Below are 19433 nucleotides of genomic sequence, written 5' to 3'. Positions count from 1 at the left end.
TGGACAGAGGATCCTGGCAGGCTACAGTCCATGGGGCCACAAAGAATTGGACATGACTGAGCAAATAACACTTTCACTCTCACTTTAAGCACCTTGACTGAAATGAACCTAGGTGAGATTTTCTTTATAGTTATCCTGATTGGGATTGCTGAGCGTCATGAAATTGCAAATTTATGTCTGTCATCAAAATTGGAAAATTTAGGTCATATGTCTTCACACGTTTTTTTCCCAATCTCATTTTCTTCCTCTTTTCCTTTGGGAATTCCAATTATATGTAATTTGACCCTGAGACTCTGTTCATTTCATTGTCGTCTCCCCTCCCTGTCCCCTATCATCCTCTGGTCTTCAGATTGGATAATTTCTGATTGATTTAAGTTCCCTGATTCTTCTTTCATCTCCAATCTGCTGCTAAGCCCAAGTAGTGACTATTTAATTTTAAATACTGTATTTTTAAATTCTAAACTTTCTGGTAGTTTAAAAAAATAGTTTCTATTTCTCTTAAGATTTCTTATTTATTCATTCATTCAAGTATTAATGTATATTTACTTCACATCCTTGAGCATATTATAAATCATTAATAAATTCAACATCTGGGTCAACATCTGGGACTGCCACCAATGATTGCTTTTTGAGTTTTTCTTTTTGCTCTTGAGTATGAGTTATAGTTTTCCTGTTTCTTCATATATCTAGTGACCTTGGATTCTGTCCTGGACATTCTGAGTGACATGTTTTAGAGTTTGGATGCTGTTATAGTTTTCTAAAATGTATTGGGTTTTTTTTTCTTTTCCCTTAAAATTTTTTTTATTTTTAGCAAATGATTAAGCTGGCTAGACTCAAATCTCAAACTGTCTCTCATGCATGAATAGCAGCTGAAATCTCAGTTCAATTTCTTTAACCTTCACTGTGCTGCTGCTTAGAGTATGTCCTGAACACGTCTAGTTCAGGTATCAGATAAAAATTTGGCAGAGTTTAAAATCAGAATTTGGACCTTCCTCAACTTGGCTGTCTTCTTCCTGAGATTTTCCACTGACTTTCCATCTGGAATAGTTTCTTGAATTTTGCCCTATGATTCTTCAAGCAAGTAAAACAGCAGGTTTCTCTTCAAGTTTTGGCTGCCCCATGGACAGGACTTTTCCTCAGGCTAGAAGCTGTAAAAAACAGGAAACTCATGCAGTGTCAGTTCCTTCTTCTAAGAGGCTGCTCTCCAGTGTTGTCAGTGCTTTTTATATTTTTTCCAGGATTTATCTTTGTTTTCTGCAGAAGGTTGAGTCCAATAGAAGCTACTTGGCCAATAGCAGAAGTAGAACCCTGCACATGTTTCTGAATCCATCTCATAAATGCTATTTCCATTTTGAAATTAGAATGCCAAACTAAGCATCAAAAATAAGAAAACAAAGTAATCTCAATTAGTAAGTTTAAAATGTATTTTGATAACTATAAGGCCTAAACAGTTTAAAAATAGTTTCATGGTGCTAAGACATAATGGAATTAGATCTCTGGCTTTAATGACTCTACTGTTACAGATAAGATGGCTTTAAGGTGATGGTCTTTATGTCCATGGAAAAATAAAAAAAATTCTGAAAATGCTGGCTGGTCTAGTAGAAGAATTTAGAAGTATAAAGGAAAGGTACTTGAGCTTAGGAAGAGATAAAAGATTAAAGACCCAGTGTTATAAGCAGGGATTTTTCAAATGGGACAAGTGTGTGGTGCAATGGAATAGGAAATAAGACTTGCAGTATAAGAACTGGAATAATGAAGGCAGTAAATTAAAGAAGCACCACAGCTCAAGATGAATGAAAAAAATTCCAGTGACTCAAGAGAGAAATCAGAATACTGGGAAGGTAGCAATCATATCTATTATAGAGGATGATGCAGCCTCTGGTTTTTGTCTTTTTTTTAAAACCATCATCCTCAACAAATTCTGGTGAAGTCATATTTCAGGGTGGTGGATGACCACCATTAATGGTATTTTAGCCTGTTACTTTAATGTGGCCTAAGTAATCATAAACTACTTCTTTAGTCTTATAGGATCAGCTGGTCTCCATGAATGATCAAAAATATAGTTTAGTTGAATGTTACTGTGTCTCTGCAAGATGCTGATGATGACTTCCATCCCAATATAGTAATTAATATGGATCAAGAGTTGAGTGAACATGGGACAGAAAGGTTTGCATAATAATTAAAACTGTTAGACATTCAGGAGAGAGAGACAGAAAATGCATTATTTGCAAACAGCTAACTAGGCAGGGAGACAAGCTAACCTTGAGTCAGACAATGATTTGTTTTACACTCTTATCCAGATATAAAATTGTGCATGTCCTTGATTAGAGATGTAAGGCTGAAAGCTCAACTTTTGTACTCACCCTAACTTTGAGTGGTCTTTCATACAGATAATCCCAACTTGCCATTATTTTGGCTCCTATAATGGCAAGTTGGGATTATCTGTATGAAAGACCACTCAAAGATAAGGTGAGTACAAAAGTTGAGCTTTTAAATTAAATTAACTAATTTGAAATCTTTTTTGTGCCACTATTTTATCCATTAAAAATAACATGTCTCTTATATTCTTATAAATATGCTTATTTTTCCTAAAATGGAAATTATTAGAATAAAAATTATTTTATTGTATGTATTTTAATGTTAAAAGTTATATTATAATTCTGATTAAAAGTAAATAAATTCAAATATACCATAGAAAACAAACAAAGAAAGGCAAATCAAAGAGCAATTCAAAAAACTTAATTGGAAAAAAGGACTAATACTGACAAATGATCATATTAATAAATATAAAGTATTTGTTTACCCTATAAAGAGTTTGTCAAAAAGAAACATTTTATCTAAAGTTAATGAGACACACTTGAAATGTCAGCAATATACAAAAAGTTTAAAAGTAATATTAGGAAAATAATTAAAAAACAAATGAAAAAGGTCATTATATACTCCCAACAATACATGTTCCAAAAATTTCTAAGAAAAATGACTCATTTATTAGATAAAATGTCGGAGACTTCAACCCTTACAAAATCTGTGCAGAAAGGAATATAAAGAGTCAAAATTAAAATATTTAAAAGAGAAATCCTATTCTCTAGTAATTCTTATTTTTTTCACTGTTCCTTAGGAGAATTTGATTATATATAGAGGACCTGTCTCCAGACACATTTTGCCAACAATTTTAGGTATTCAAGAACTTTTTGAAGCTACATTACCATCCTTTTGTATACATTAGGATCATAATAGCTAGCATTTATAAGGCTGTCTTAAGTGCTAGGAATTATACTAAACTCTTTATATGCATTTTAATTTAATTTTTATAACAACATTATAAGGTAGGTACTACTCTTATCCTCAAACAACCTATGAGATCAACATTATCATTATTTTCATTCTACAGACCAGGAGAGTGACCATTAGAGATGCTGTTACTGAAACAGGAGGGAAGGTGGCAGGGAACAACTTTTAAAAGAATGATACAGCCATGCTGCTGATGCTAAGTTGCTTCAGTTGTGTCTGACTCTGTGCGACCCTAGAGACAGCAGCCCTCTAGGCTCCCCCGTCCCTGGGAGTCTCCAGGCAAGAACACTGGAGTGGGTTGCCATTTCCTTCTCCAATGCATGAAGGTGAAAAGTGAAAGTGAAGTTGCTCAGTCGTGTCCAACTCTTAGTGACCCCATGGACTGCAGCCTACCAGGCTCCTCCGTCCATGCGATTTGCCAGGCAAGAGTACTGGAGTGGGGTGCCATTGCCTTCTCCTGATATAGCCATAGGACATGACAAAAACTAGTTAGAACCAACTAGGTCCAATGTGGCAGAAGATCTGACTTCCAGTGGACCTCGTCATATGCCCATCATAACACATTAGCAAAAGCTAAGTGACACACCCACCAGTGCCATGACAATTTCAAGCTGGACTGTCAAAAACCAAAAGGTTGACAATAGTCCAATTCCTGGAAATCTCTGTCCCTTCCTCAAAATATTTGGAATAATCCTCCCACTCATTAGCCTATGAAATTATCCAATACATAGTGAAAGTGAAGTCACTCAGTCGTGTCCCACTCTTTGTGACCCCATGGACTGTAGCCTACCAGGCTCCTCTGTCCATGGGATTTTCCAGGCAATAGTACTGGAGTGGATTGCCATTTCCTTCTCCAACATAAAAATTAACCACCCCATATTTCAGGGCCTCTTGCCTTCTGAGATGGCCCAGACTCCATCTGTGGAATGTGTTTCTCTCTAAACAAATCCACTTCTTACCTATCACTTTGTCTCTCACTGAATTATCTCTTCGATGAGACATCAAGAATCTGTGCTTCATTAAGGGCTGAGACCAGGTGTGTGATAGCAAGATCATGGGTTCAAATCCCAACCTGAACAATCTGCACAGTTTCATTACTTGTCCAATTGCTCAATTGGTCATACAGCCAATGAACAAGAGAGATAGGATTTATTTATATCCTTATCTCTCTGATCCCAGGGTTTTTGTTTTTTGTTTTTTTCAGCTCTTAATCACTATGATACACTGTCTCTCATTAAGGTCATTTCAAATTAATTAAAAAATCAATATATGTGAAAGAGATATAAACATATCTCAAAGTATATCCAACCACATTTTTAAATTTATGTCATCCTCATTGCAGAAGAGAATTTGAAGTAGTTACAGAGATACATACAGAATAAAAAACAAATATAGGAATGTGTGGGGATGGGGTAAGATGCGGGGATGGGGTAAGAATGTGAAATGAAATGAGAGGTAGACCCGGAACACAACTGGGTATCATGAGATCACCTGTGACTGATATAAAGATGAGCCACAGATTTGCCTCTGCACAACACAGGAGCCAGGGAAAAGAACTTTAATATTTTTCTTGGTACTGAACTGGAGAAAAAGATCTTTTCTAGGGAACAACAACATAATACGATAAGACTTTAAGACAAATGTTTCTCACAAGAAATTTCTTACACATTTCCTGATGTAGACCAAAGCATGATGTGCCAGTCTATGTCAGGAAAGAGAGTTCTATCTAGGGTATAATGCAGTCTCAGAATACAACTCTATAATGAACTGAATTGGGCAGAGGATAGATATGGAACAGATGAGGAAACGGATAGACTGTATATCCTTCAGGTAATGTTTCTGGAAATTAAGCTTTTGAGTTTAACAACTAATAGTTTCTCCAACAAGAATCTGGAGTACAGAAATTCTACATTGTTCAGGAGGCCAGAGTCATATGCACGGACAATCACGCAGAGGGTAAAACTGATAACTTCCTGTGGAAGTTAGGGGGCCCAAAGAGAACATATATCTGAATTTTAGACTTTTCACCAAAGTGAAAGTAGAATAGTATCTATCTATATGTAGAGATAATATTTAATTCACACCAATTTGTAAATATGTAGTATTTAAGACATGGCTGAAATCCAAAAGATGTTGCTATAATATACAGTAATGATATTATGGAAAGTTGCCAAGGCAGTACTGAGAAAACATATTGCTCTAAATGCCTTTATTAGTTTAATTTAAAATAATAAATTAAGTATCCATATAAGAACATAGATATGGAACAAAGTAACAACCTTACATATGTAAGAAAATCAGAAACTGAAAGAGAAGAAATAAACTATTCAAAGTCATAATAACGAATATTTAAAAAGCAAGTCAGAGTTGCTACTTTGAAAAAGAACCAAGTCACAGCACTGATCTAGTAGCTAAAAGAATAAAATTCAGAGAATTCAAACAGAAAGTTATTTCTAAATTTTATTTTGGAGATGAAGAAAAAGGGACAAAATTAAGGTCATAAAAAGGAGAAACATTAAAGTTACGCCTTAAAGTTGGGTAAGATGAGGACAAACCACGGAATAGAGCACTGGGAGTGGAAAGACATTTCGGGAAGGCGAAACAGCCTAAAGGTATGGAGACAGGGAAGCATACCGGTACTACTTAGAAATAGGGTTGGTAAGACTGAGACAAATCATGGAGGATCTCATTATCCTGAATATGTAGAAGAAGGAAGGAAGAATAAAGAGAAAAACAGAAGATCGAAGTCTGAACTTTAAGGAAACCCTCTTAGGGATAGCAAGAAACAAGGTCAGTTTGAAAGTGGAGGAGACAGATGCTCAACAAACATTTGCTGACTGAATAAAAGAAATGGCCATTACTATATATTGTTATAGAAGTCAGAAAACAAAAATGAGTCTAGAGATTTTACAAAGAAAATGTGAAAGCAAGATGACGTACTATTTGAACAAACCTAATTAGGAAAGCCAAGAACTACAGAACAGTATAATACAAATAATTTACTATCTCATATTATATATACCTTTATAGGTATGTATTTGAACATGTTTCTCTGTAGTGTTCCGAGAGAATTCTGAATCCGTGCACTTTTTAAATTTAAGTGAATATCTTTCATATGATAGTAAAGGAAAGGTATTTAAAATAATTCTGGAGGAATTATCAGATTAACTTCCCTCCTCACATTGGTAACTTAACTACATTCAGAGAATTCTGTATATCACAGTGAGCAAAACCAAACTTAAAAAGTTTCTAAGTATTCAGAAAACAAGCCTTCAAATTCAGCCTCATTTATTTATGTTTCATCACTAGACCAAAGAGGTAAGGAATTTATCCTGGTATTGTCCCACTATGAAAAGATGCTGTTGCTGCATCTAAAGATTATGCACCACAACAGCGGTGGTTGTATTCTTCTTAACACTTATATGGAAGCCAGAATTAACTAAAATATTTGACTTTAAGGAAGTAAACTGTTAGAAGTTGAATTTAAAAATTTCCAGGCAAGATTAATGGATTTGAAAGTAAGTCTATGTCTCTCTCTCTCTTTCTCTCCTCTATTTCTATTCTTGTTTCTATATTTATATTTCTATTGATATAAGTTTAAAAAATAAAATTAAAATCTTCACCTAAACTTAGGGGACAAGTTGATTTCCATGCTTTAGTAGGATTATATTAAGGGTAATAATAATACAGAAGTCTAAAAAATATTTCAGAGAACTGTTTAAGAAACTATCTTGCTTATTGTCAGTGAATAGGCAGTGATGTCAAATTAAAGCAAGCTCATATGTACATATAAACCCCCACCCCAATATCCATACACATATACCCCACACCCAATGCCACATATACACTGTGATACTGATTCACCACTCAACCACACTGTCAATCAGCAACAGCAGAAACATTCATGGGTCTCTGTTAACAGGTTAACATTGGCTTTTGTTTCCTGACCCAAAAGTATACGGAAAGGGAGAAGCAAGGCATTTATAAATTCAGTTACATTACTAGCTGTTTCAAATACCATAGGGACTTCATATTATGGAGTAAAGTAACATTTTCTAAAACTTTATACAAATAAACAACACTAGACCAGTATGACATCTTGACATTGCGAACCCAAATATATATAGACATAAAGTGGTAAATCTGTTAAATGGCAATACTGCCACCTTTACTGATGAAACCTAAGTTGTTAGTTTGGCCTTGAATATTAGACTATTTGTAATACATTTGCATACATTCTGGCTTATGTAGTTAAATTATAGCCTCCAATGCAGAGGATATGTCATAGAAAATACAGTATGTTCAAGGTAAGTGTCTTTGTTTAAAAAACCACTGTTTAGTGAGCTCCAAGTTTTGAATACTTTTAAATTTCTTGTGACCATTCTTTCATGCTCAGAAATGTAGCTGACATTCAGAATGCTTTTTAAAGAAATATAAAATTTGGTTCATAAGATGAGGATTTGAAGTTAGACTGTCAAGTATAAATTTAAGAAACACACTTACCTTTGATTCGAGGTAGACATTTGCTGATGACATTTTTGTAATTTTGCATATGTAACTAACTAAAGAGATGGCACAAAGAATAAACAGGCTATCATTAATTAATGCTCGAACAAACACAGTCCATTTCAACTGATTTTCTGGGACATCTCCATGGACTAACATTGCGCAAGTCAAGTTCACCACTAAAAAGAGAAGGCTTGCCAATATAAAGCCCAAATGCAACAGAATTCTGAAAGAAAAAATAAATTTATTAGATTTTTATAAAACTAATGAGAAACTAAATTTAATACTGAGTTAGTTACTTTAAGTACAATAATTCCTTCAGTTTAAACTGTTTGTAGTTTCATTAAATACAAATTTAATAATTACACAGAGTTACTTAGGATATTTTTGCAATTATGACATTAGTAACTAAGCCATTTAAAACTGGCATCAGATTTTAAACCATGAGTTTAAAAATAATCTCATGTAGACTTGAAATCAGTTGCCTCTATCAGGAAGAGTAATATAGGATTATCTTAACTAATTAAAGTAATCCTGAATTTTTCATTTTGTAACTGCTGAGCATATTTTCATTGACCTTTCCTTTCTAAGAATTAGCAGGCTTCTAAAATTTGCTTGGAAAATTAATATACCATATATAAATTTAAATTGATCACTAATATTAACTTTAGAAGGTAAGGGAAATGTGTTTTAAACAATTCTCCCCTTTATGAACATCTGATTATAGCAAACATTTATTTCAAACAAGACTGAAGTGGAACACAGGGACAATATAGATAGAGTTTCATATACCCATCAGTATCCCATCTTCTTATAAAGCGAGATATTTATTATGCATTCAGAACTACTCCCAAAGTAGAATGTGTAACTACTTCCCCTTAAGAAAAATTAGACTACCTCATAAAAACTCTTCAGGTAAGGTGTGGCTCTCTGTATCAAGTAGCTGGAATAGCCATCTATATGAAATAACTCAATTCAAATACATTTATACTCCAAATTAACACAATCCAGAAATTTACTTGCCATTCTAGTAGCCTTTACTTTGGGTCACTTTCAATAGTGGGAATCATAAAATGTTGTTTGCCTTTGTAAGTAATTTACACAAGGAAAACGGAAGGCAATGTGTAATCTGTAACAATCAATCTTTATACATGCCAAATACAAGGGTTCTAGTTTGAGAAGTTTAGATCTTAATATTCTCTCAGGTTAAATAATAAAAATAATAATTATATAGCTTGAAACCTAAAATGAACCTTGAAATTATCCATACATCCAGGGAATTATAGTAGTTTAAGAAAAAAAGCATCAGGAGGTTAGATGAGGAGCATTGCTGGCAAGTTTATAGAAGAATTGGTCTGAAACCCAAGGCTCCTGACTCCCCAGTTTAGCAATCTCAGTTTTGAGGTGAATCAGTAGAGAAACATTATTTATTTCATGGAGTGACACTACACATTCTCACTCCAAACAGCATAATCTGTTTGATTATGAGTATAATCGATCTTGAGAATTTGAGGAACCCTATGAAGCTACATCTGACATCTGAGGTGGGACAGCGGCAGAGCACCAGAAAAGGTACGCAGCAGCAATACTGCTGAAGGGAGAAGACCAGATTATTCCGTTCACTTTCTATGAACTAATCTAAATGCATGCTCTTCCACAAAACTGCTAAAGCACCCTCAACTACCAAGCCCTTCTACCTTGAGAAGAATACTGTTAACAAAATTTACATATGCTACCCATGAAACTTACTTGTGTTTGTCAAGTTCAGTTGCACATCTGACTTTACATATAACCTATAAAAAGAGTATAGAAAAAAGGTTTTGAAAACATGTGTAATACAGTATTCTTAAATTTGCTTTGAATATGCATTTCAAAGTGATACAACAAGGAATAATTGCAAGTAAACCTCAAATGTTAGCAGTTGAACCACTGAAGCAAAAATAGGCAGGTTTTCAAAGGCTTAATATAATAAATTAATAACTTTCTTTGGTATAATTTTAAACTTAAATTTCTATCTTTAAATTTTAAAATTAAAATTTTTAAACTGAAATAATTCAGTTTCAATATGTAATATTTTAAACTGAAATAAATATACATTTATTGAACTTTTATTTTGAGCCAAACATTGTGCTGGATGGCTTGTAACCTATTTTAAACTTATCTTAAGATGGAACAACTTACTTAAATATGAATATGGCTGAGTGTTCTCCAAATATTATTTCCCCTTAAGATGAAATCATTAAAGGAAACAAAGGACCAAAAAATGAACACAAAGATGAAAAACATATATTTAGTGAACTTACTTCTTTCATAAAGTCTTGCAAAAGGCAGGTCCTCAAATACTTGATGAATCAAGATAAGTGCAGATAAGGTAAATTTGAAATAAAGATGGTAACTTCTGAGAACATGGGTGGAAGGTCTAAATTCCTGACTGGTGAATTTGGACTTTACTTTTTATATAGTGGGAAGATAATGAAGGTTTTCATGTAAGCACTCCAAAATACTTCATTAATCTGGCATCAATGTACAGGCAGCCACAGAGAAACCAGGCTAAAAGTAGAAAGACTAGGGACATCCCTGGCAGTCCAGTAGTTAAGACTCTGCACATCAACTGCAGGGGGCGCATGTTTAATCCCTGCTTGGGGAACTAAGATCGCATATGTCCATATGAGGCTCAGCCAAAATAAATAAATAAACATAGAAAGACTAGTTACAAGACTGTTGAAATAGATAAGAACTTTGAGTGGGGGTGGGAGTGGGGTGGGGGAATCTAGAAAGAGGCAAGTACAGAAGGTTATAAAGAAACCTAGTGTAAGTCTTTTAATAACTTACTGATTTCAAACAATTACTGAGCACACACTATGAAAGATACCATGGATTCATAAACCTAGTAACTGTTTCTGCCCTCAAGGAGCTCAGTGTATGAAAGAAAGAGATAAACCACGTATTTTGAAACATGGTGATATCAATGCAAAAGATACTGTCACAACATCTAAGAATGGAGAAAGACTAATTCAGTCCAGGAATGCATTGGAGAAGGAAATGGCAACCCACTCCAGTGTTCTTGCCTGGGGAATCCCAGGGATGGCAGAGCCTGGTGGGTTGCCGTCTATGGGGTCGCACAGAGTCGGACACGACTGAAGCGACTTAGCAGCAGCAGCAAGACGAAAGAGGAGAGATTGTGTAGAGTCAGTGAAGGTGAAAGTCACTCAGTCGAGTCCAACTCTTTGTGACCCTATGGACTATGCAGTCCATGGAATTCTCCAGGCCAGAATAATGGAGTGGGTAGCCTTTCCTTTCTCCAGGGGATCTTCCCAACCCAGGGATCGAACCCAGGTCTCCTGTGTTGCAGGCGGATTCTTCACCAGCTGAGCCACAAGGGAAGCCCAAGAATATTGGAGTGGGTAGCCTATCCCTTCTCCAGCGGATCTTCCCAACTCAGGAATCGAACCCAGGTCTCCTGCATTGCAGGTGGATTCTTTACAAAATGAGCTATCAGGAAAGCCTGTAAAGAGTCAGGGAGGGCTTTGGAAGCTACATTTGAGTCAAGTTATGATGGAGAAATGAGTATTAGGTAAATGTTCAGGCAAAGATAGTGGCTTGTGAGTTTACTTGTATCTATTACATTTTGGTTAACAGTGCCACCATCTACCAGAAGCTAGATGTGATAAAGGATTCTCAAATATCACCTTATTAATCTCTAAATTGTACCACTAAATCATTCTCAGATGTATCTATTTTGTCACTAATACTATACTGAATTATTACTACAGCCTTTTAATTGGTCTCTCTGCTTCCATTCTTAACTCCAGCTGTATCTTTAGAACATAACTGGGCATTTTGCCATTTTCACCTCTCTACATGTTTTATTTTTATTCAAAATTGTACTAAAATATATATAACATAAAACTACAACTTAACTATTTTCAAATGTACAGTTCAGTTGCATTGAGTACCTTCACACTGTTATGCAACCATCACCATCATCATCCACCTCTGGGATTTCTTCATCCTCCTGAATTGAAACTCTGGATCCATCTAACAATATCTCCCTGTTCCTCTCCCCTCTAGACTTTGGCAATCACCATTCTAATCTCTGTCTCTATGAATTTGGCTATTCCAGGTACCTCATATAAAAGAAATTATACAATATTTGTCTTCTTGTGATTGGCTTGTTTCACTCAGCACAATATCGTCAAGGTTTATCCATGTACATCACACATGAGCATGTGTCAGAATTATCTTCCATTTTAAGCCTGAATAATATTCCATTTATGTATATACTATATTTTGTTTTTATATTCACCCACTGATGGACACCTGAGTAGCTTCTGCCTCTTGGATGCCGTGAATAATGCTGCTGTGGGTACTGTGGATAATACTGCTTGGATACTGTGAATAATTCTATACATGAGTATGTTTTGTTGTTGCTCAGTCGCTAAGTCGTGTTCAAATTTTTGTGACCCCATGGACTGTAGCTCACCAGACTTCCCTGTCCTTCATTCTCTCTCAGAGTTTGTTCAAACTCAAGTCCATTGATTCAGTGATGCCATCTAATCATCTCATTCTCTGTCGCCTCCTTCTCCTCCTGCCCTCAATCTTTCCCAGCATCAGGGTCTTTTCCAATGAGTTGTTTCTTTGCACCAGATGACCAACGTATTGGAGCTTCAGCTTTAGCATCAGTCCTTCCAATGAATATTCAGGATTTGATTTCCTTTAGAATTGACTGATTTGATCTTCTTGCTGTCCAAGGGAATCTCAAGAGTCTTCTCTAGCACCACAATTCCAAAGTATCAATTCTTCAGTGCTCAGCCTTCTTCATGGTCCAACTCTCACATCCATATTATACATGACTTAAATCATTTAAGAGTAAGTTGCATATGCAATGCCCCTTTACCTTTAAATATTTCAGTGTATATAATACTTCCTTTATAAAGGAAATTCTCTTATATAACCTGTACAATTATAAAAATAATAAAATTGATAAAGTATCATTATCTAGTCTGCAGACCTTATTCAGATTTTGCCATTTGCTCCCCAAAGTGCCATTCACAGGGTGGGGGAGGGAATCCAAGATTATACATTGCACATAGGTTTATTGTATACTTAGTTCCTTGATATTTTTTCCCTTTGTCTTTTATGATACTCAGTTTTAAAGAGTTCAGACCAGTGATTCTGTAGAATGCTTCTCACTGGGTTTATCAGATAGTTCCTCATGATTAGATTCAGAATATTTTCAGAATATTCCTATTTTGATAGGAAAACCACAGAAATGATCACACTGCATTCTTCTAGTGCATTATATTATGAAGCTCAAGATGCTGATTCGCCCCATTACTGTGATGTTAACTTGGATCATTGGTTTGATCAGATGGTATCCACCAGTTTCTCCAGGTTTAAGTCACTATTTTCCCCACTGTAATGAATATCATGTGGAGAGCTATTTAGATTCTTTTTTATTATGTTTATTTTTAATTGAAGGAAAATTGCTCTACAACGTTGTGTTGGTTTCTGTAGTACAACAACGGGAATCAGTCATAATTATATATACATTTGCCCCCTGTTGAGTCTCTCTTCTCTTCCCCTCACCCTGCCACTCTAGGTTGTCACAGAGTACTAGGCTGGACTCCCTGTCTTATACAGCAGCTTCCTGAGATATTCCACTTCTAGTAAATATCTTTTATTCTTCAAACTTTCATACACTAGTTTTAGCATCTATCAATCATTCTTGCCAGAATAAATTATTACTATTTGGAACACTTTATTAAAAAAATGAATCTGATCATACCATTCCAGGAAACAACCCATACGCCTTTGACACAGCAAAGGCCTTTTACCACCTAGCTCCACCTTCCCATCATTGTATCCTTTTGTCCCTGTCTTCAGTCTTACGGTCTGCTTATTCTGAGTTACAACTTCCCTGGTGGCTTAGATGGTAAAGCGTCTGTCTACAATGTGGGAGACCTGGGCTCGATCCCTGGGTCGGGAAGATCCCCTGGAGAAGGAAATGGCAATCCACTCCGGTACTATTGCTTGGAAAATCCCATAGACAGAGGAGCCTGGTAGGCTACAGTCCATGGGGCCGCAAAGGGTTGGACACGACTGAGCGACTTCACTTTCACTTTCACATAAGGGGTTTCATTTCACATCTCTATGCCTTTGTACATGTTTTTACTTTACCTGAAATATGATTTCATGGTCATATAACAAATTCTAATTTATTCTTCAACACCTTATTCGAGTGTCATTCTTTGTTCACCATAAGTGCCTCAGGAAGAAGGAAACCACCCTGTATCCTTGCATTACAAACCACACTCTATGGCACTTATTCACATTTTTATCCCCCTCTTAAGACAGACTGTAACTTACTCATATTTATAGTCCCAGTGCCCAGCATAATGCCTGGTTCATAGTAGGTTCAGAAACTGAATAAGTGAATTTAGGTCAAAGCAAGTACTTTGGTATGTTGTTGTGGTGTAAGTGAGTATAAGAAATATGGCACAAGTAGAAACTGAAGGGAAAAGCAGTTGTCCAATAATGGAAGACTTGTATAAAAATGTAAAAGGATTAGACCTTAATTCTCACAAACTGTACAATAGTTTTTATGCTTGAGTAATTTATTAGGTGTCAGTATAGACAATGGATCAGAATGCCAAAAAGAATTTCACTTAAGGCTGTTGCGTTTGAGCAAATTGACAGTGTTAGTAGCTCAGTCCAGGCTCCTCTGTCCATGGGATTCTCCAGGCAAGAATACTGGAGTGGGATGCCATTCCCTTCTCCAGGGGATCTTCTTAACCCAGGGATCGAACCTGAATCTCCTGCACTGCAGCCAGATTCTTAACAGTATGAGCCACCAGGGAGGGAGTCTACTTTTCCTCATTCTCAAGTTTTGAATCTAAAGAACTATTAGAATCAAAGTCCTACTGACAAAATTTTTAAAGGCAGGTCGTGTAATTGATTTTTAGTTTTAAAATTTATTACATATAGGCAGAGATAGTTCTTACCTGGAGAATCCCAGGGACAGGGGAGCCTGGTGGGCTGCCGTCTATGGGGTCGCACAGAGTCGGACATGACTGAAGCGACTTAGCAGCAGCAGCAGCAGAGATAGAGATAACAGGTGAGTTTTGGAATATAAGAAATAAATCATAACCACCTAGAGAGGTGATAGCTGCAACTCAAAGTAGAAGATACTTGGGAAAACAAATGTAGAATGAGAAATCAACCTGTGATATGTTCACATTTTACAGTAAAAGTGAAAAAGCCCAAAAAGTGAAGAAAAGAGAGATGAGCAAGTGAGAGAGCCTTAAGAATCAGACTAGTCATAGAAAGCAGTGGAGTAGTTTAGAGGTAAAAGGAAGAAAGTATAGCCTTTTTTCAATTCTGCAAAAAGTCAAGAATAATTAAGAATGAACATTTGACTGGGATAACTTGAAGAGAATAGTTTTCAGTGGAATTGCAGAAGAAAAAGCAAGGAAGTAAGACAACAAAGGCAGTGAGCACAGACTATATGAGATATTTCTTAAGATAGGAGATAAGAGAAACCTGTGTATTTTTTTGACTGGAAGTCATGTATTGGAATATTGCATGTTTTTGCACGGTCCAGGGTTTCCGCTATGCAAGGGATTTACACAGCGAACTTCCTTGAAAACTAGAAATGGTGTCTATCCCAGTGGCAGAGGGAAGATCTGTCTCTTGATTGGTATAACAGAGAGAACATCTCTCTCCCTGAAGACATTCCAGGGGAGTAAAGTTTTCATCTCCCTCCTTGGTGAAGATTTGCTTACATTTCAGAATAAAGACAAGGTCTGCCTGTCTTCTTTATTTGGGGTTATCTCTCCTGTAACATACCTTGCTGCACACACAGTTAACATCTGGCCCTCACTGGTTGCCTTATGGGAACTGGGCTTGGGGAATTGGTTCAAAACACTACTTTGGTTGCTTCTTGTTTTTTCTCATGAGCAATAAATGGCCTTTTTCTCTGACCTATGGGTCTTCTGCTTTCTTTTGGTATATGTCTATAAAACTGTGGGAGGCTAACCTATCAACTTCCAAATAGAATAAAATCTCAGACAGTCACAATTTCTGATTTAATGATCTGTTGATCAAAAATGAACTAGAGAGGGTGAAATGGTAAATGGAGGAGAGTGGGAGAAAGGAAAGGAGAGCTCAATTGTTAAAGAAGGCTCTAGGTGAGGCAGGTCAGCTCTGAAAAGGAAAACACATACTTTTGAGATAAGAGAGAGGAAAAGATAGCTGAGTAAAAACTTGGAGATCTGTACAGAAAATGTAAAATAATCTACAAACCACTTTGTTAAAATAAGAAATTTGGATGTAGCAATTTTGACATAGAGAAAATGGATGAGGGAATTTGGCAGATGGTTCTTTTTTTTTTTTTAAGTAAAGCAGGAGGCAAGGTCATATCCTGAGAAGGATGTTAGATTTAAGCACTTGAATATGGGAAACATTTGGAACACATGGATAGAGGGCTATAAAAGATTATTTTCAGAAACAGAGAGGTCCAGTTAAAGTCAGGCAGTTGACAGTGGATGTGGCCAGAAAGGGTTCCTAATTTTAAAGTTGAAACAACCTAACAGGAAAAAAAATGGATGCCATTAAAAAGTTAGGATAACTACATTGTACTTTTCAAGTAATAATTTAGAACTGTGACATGTGGAACTACTGTAGAGAAAGAAAGAGTGAGTGAACCACAAGGGCACAACATAGTCAAGAGAAGAGAAATACTAGACAGGCCAGGTACTAAATGCAAATCACATCAGACAGAAGCTAATGGAGTGGGGAAAACAAAAAGGGTAAAGTGAGTAAAGGTTAGGATGAGGGTAAAAAATAAATAAAGGGATGAATTCAAGATGTATAAGGGGAAGAGAAGAAACTGGTTGAAAAGAATTGCTTAATTTTCAAGAACTTATCCAAGGCATGATGATGCTACTGAGCAGCTCAAATAGAAATGGAAGGTTTTAGAGCTTTGAGAAACCACTGAAGTGAGAGAATTGGATGGGTTATCAATATGGGCTTTGAAAAAGATCTATATAACAAGAGACCAGACTAGGAGAAGGGAAGTAATGATTCATCCATGGAAGTGGAAGTTATTATGATAGCCAATGATGATCTAATCAGATGGCATGTGTTTAAGAGCGATGGTGAAGGTATAACGTTAGTAAACAGTATTGGGAAACATAAAATAGCCGATTATTCTTCCCACAAGTCTGCAAAAAGCTAGATTTCAGTGAAGGCATCTAAAAGGTTCAAATGAAGAAGAGAATAGGGACAGAGTAGAAAGTGTAATTCAAAAGGTCATGGAATGGGATAAATAATGGGTATGAGAGGGAGTGGAGCCGAACAAGGAAAAAAATTAAAGGTCAGCAGTCCTCCCAGATTTGCAATATGTTACAATGCATCATATAAACACAACCAGTTGCTTTGATCACATTTAGATTATAATAATATTAAAAATGATGACCTGATATTAGTAGATTCCAAGTATTTTATAGAATATAGCTAACAGGACATGATGCTAGGTAAAAAAATTAATATTATAAAATGTCAAGCAATTATGATTTACTAAGATGTTAAGACAGTGAAGGATAGTTCAGGAAACACATTTACTTTATGTAGATTTCCAGAAGTTTATAATGGTAAATAACATATAGCTACATGATTCGCCAATGGCAATTTATAGTCAGAGGGGCCATATCTTTTCAGGTCTTTCTTAATATCTGAAAAACTGAATAAATGGGCCATTTTATTTTTTAATGAAACATTAGGAAATTGAAGTATAGTTGATTTAAAATCAGTTGTGTCTGACTCTTTGCGACCCCATGGACTATAGTCCACCAGACTCCTCTGTCCATGGAATTCTCCAGGCAAGAATATTGGAGTGGGTTGTCATTTCCTCCTCCAGGGGATCTTCCTGACCCAGGGATCAAAGCCAGTTTCCTGCGTCTCCTGCATTGGCAGGCAGATTCTTTACCTGCCACCTGGGAAGCCCTGATTTATAATATTATAATATCAGTTTTAGGTATACAACATAGAAATTTAAATTTTTTTGTAAATTATACTCCATTTAAAGCTATTATAAAGTATTTGCTATAGTCCTTGTGTTATACAGTATATCCCTCTAGTTTACATACTGTATATATAGTTCGTACTTCTTAACCTCTATCCCTATCTTGCCCCTCTCATCTTCTCTTTCTCCCTGGTAACTGCTAGCTTGTTCTCTATATCTGTGAGTCTGTTTTTGTTTTGTTATAGTCATTCATTTATTTTTCAGATTCCATATATAAGTGATAATACACAGTACTTATCTTTGACTTATTTTACTGTGTGTAATACCCTCCAAGCAGGGTGACAATATACAGCCTTGACATACTCCTTTTCCTATTTGGAACCAGTCTGTTGTTCCATGTCCAGTTCTAACTGTTGCTTCCTGACCTGCATACAGATTTCTCAAGAGGCAGGTCAGGTGGTCTGGTATTCCCATCTCTTTCAGAATTTTCCAGTTTATTGTGATCCACACAGTCAAAGGCTTTGGCATAGTCAATAAAGCAGAAGTAGATGTTTTTCTGGAACTGTCTTCCTTTTTCCATGATCCAGAAGATGTTGGCTATTTGATCTCTGGTTCCTCTGCCTTTTCTAAAAGCAGCTTGAACATCTGGAAGTTCATGGTTCACGTATTGCTGAAGCCTGGCTTGGAGAATTTTGAGCATTATTTTACTAGCATGTCAGATGAGTGCAATTGTGCGGTAGTTTGAGCATTCTTTGGCATTGCCTTTCTTTGGCATTGGAATGAAAACTGACCTTTTCCAGTCCTGTGGCCACTGCTGAGTTTTCCAAATTTGCTGGCATATTGAGTGCAGCACTTTCACACAAGCTGGAATCAAGATTGCCGGGAGAAATATCAATAACCTCAGATATGCAGATAACACCACCCTTATGGCAGAAAGTGAAGAGGAACTAAAAAGCCTCTTGATGAAAGTGAAAGAGGAGAATGAAAAAGTTGGCTTAAAGCTCAACATTCAGAAAATGAAGATCATGGCATCTGGTCCCATCACTTCATGACAAATAGATGGGGAAACAGTGGAAACAGTGTCAGACTTTATTATGGGGGGGGCTCCAAAAGCACTGCAGATGGTGATTGCAGCCATGAAATTAAAAGACGCTTACTCCTTGGAAGGAAAGTTATGACCAACCTAGAGAGCATATTCAAAAGCAGGGACATTATTTTGCCAACAAAGGTTCATCTATGGTTTTTCCAGTGGTCATGTATGGATGTGAGAGTTGGACTGTGAAGAAAGCTGAGTGCCGAAGAACTGATGCTTTTGAACTGTGGTGTTGGAGAAGACTCTTGAGAGTCTCTTGAGGAGATCCAACCAGTCCATTCTAAAGGAGATCAGTCCTAGGTGTTCACTGGAAGGACTGATGCTAAAGTTGAACTCTAATACTTTGGCCACTTCATGCAAAGAGTTGCCTCATTGGAAAAGACTCTGATGCTGGGAGGGATTGGGGGCAGGAGGAGAAGGGGATGACAGAGGATGAGATGGCTGGATGGTATCACCGACTCGATGGACGTGAGTTTGAGTGAACTCTGGGAGTTGGTGATGGACAGGGAGGCCTGGCAT

At 36.4% G+C, this 19433-nt stretch overlaps 1 protein-coding gene across 2 annotated transcripts in view; it reads right to left on the bottom strand.

Moving 5' to 3' along the window:
* Positions 1-19433, bottom strand: part of GPR137C (G protein-coupled receptor 137C) — a 53848-nt gene that overhangs the window by 12479 nt on the left and 21936 nt on the right. Inside the window, exons 2-3 of one of the 2 annotated variants that reach the window (XM_068966522.1) lie at positions 9547-9590; positions 7789-8023 (exon numbers count right to left, since the gene is read on the bottom strand). In XM_068966522.1, coding sequence (XP_068822623.1) covers positions 7789-8023; positions 9547-9590 — 279 coding nt within the window. The remainder of the gene's footprint in view (positions 1-7788; positions 8024-9546; positions 9591-19433) is intronic. The other variant, XM_068966523.1, reaches the window with a different exon arrangement.

This window comes from Capricornis sumatraensis, chromosome 2 (assembly GCF_032405125.1).
Source record: "Capricornis sumatraensis isolate serow.1 chromosome 2, serow.2, whole genome shotgun sequence".
In the NCBI taxonomy this organism is placed as follows: domain Eukaryota; kingdom Metazoa; phylum Chordata; class Mammalia; order Artiodactyla; family Bovidae; genus Capricornis; species Capricornis sumatraensis.
The sequence above is the reverse complement of the archived record's forward strand: the minus strand, read 5'-3'. Positions and strand labels throughout refer to the sequence as shown.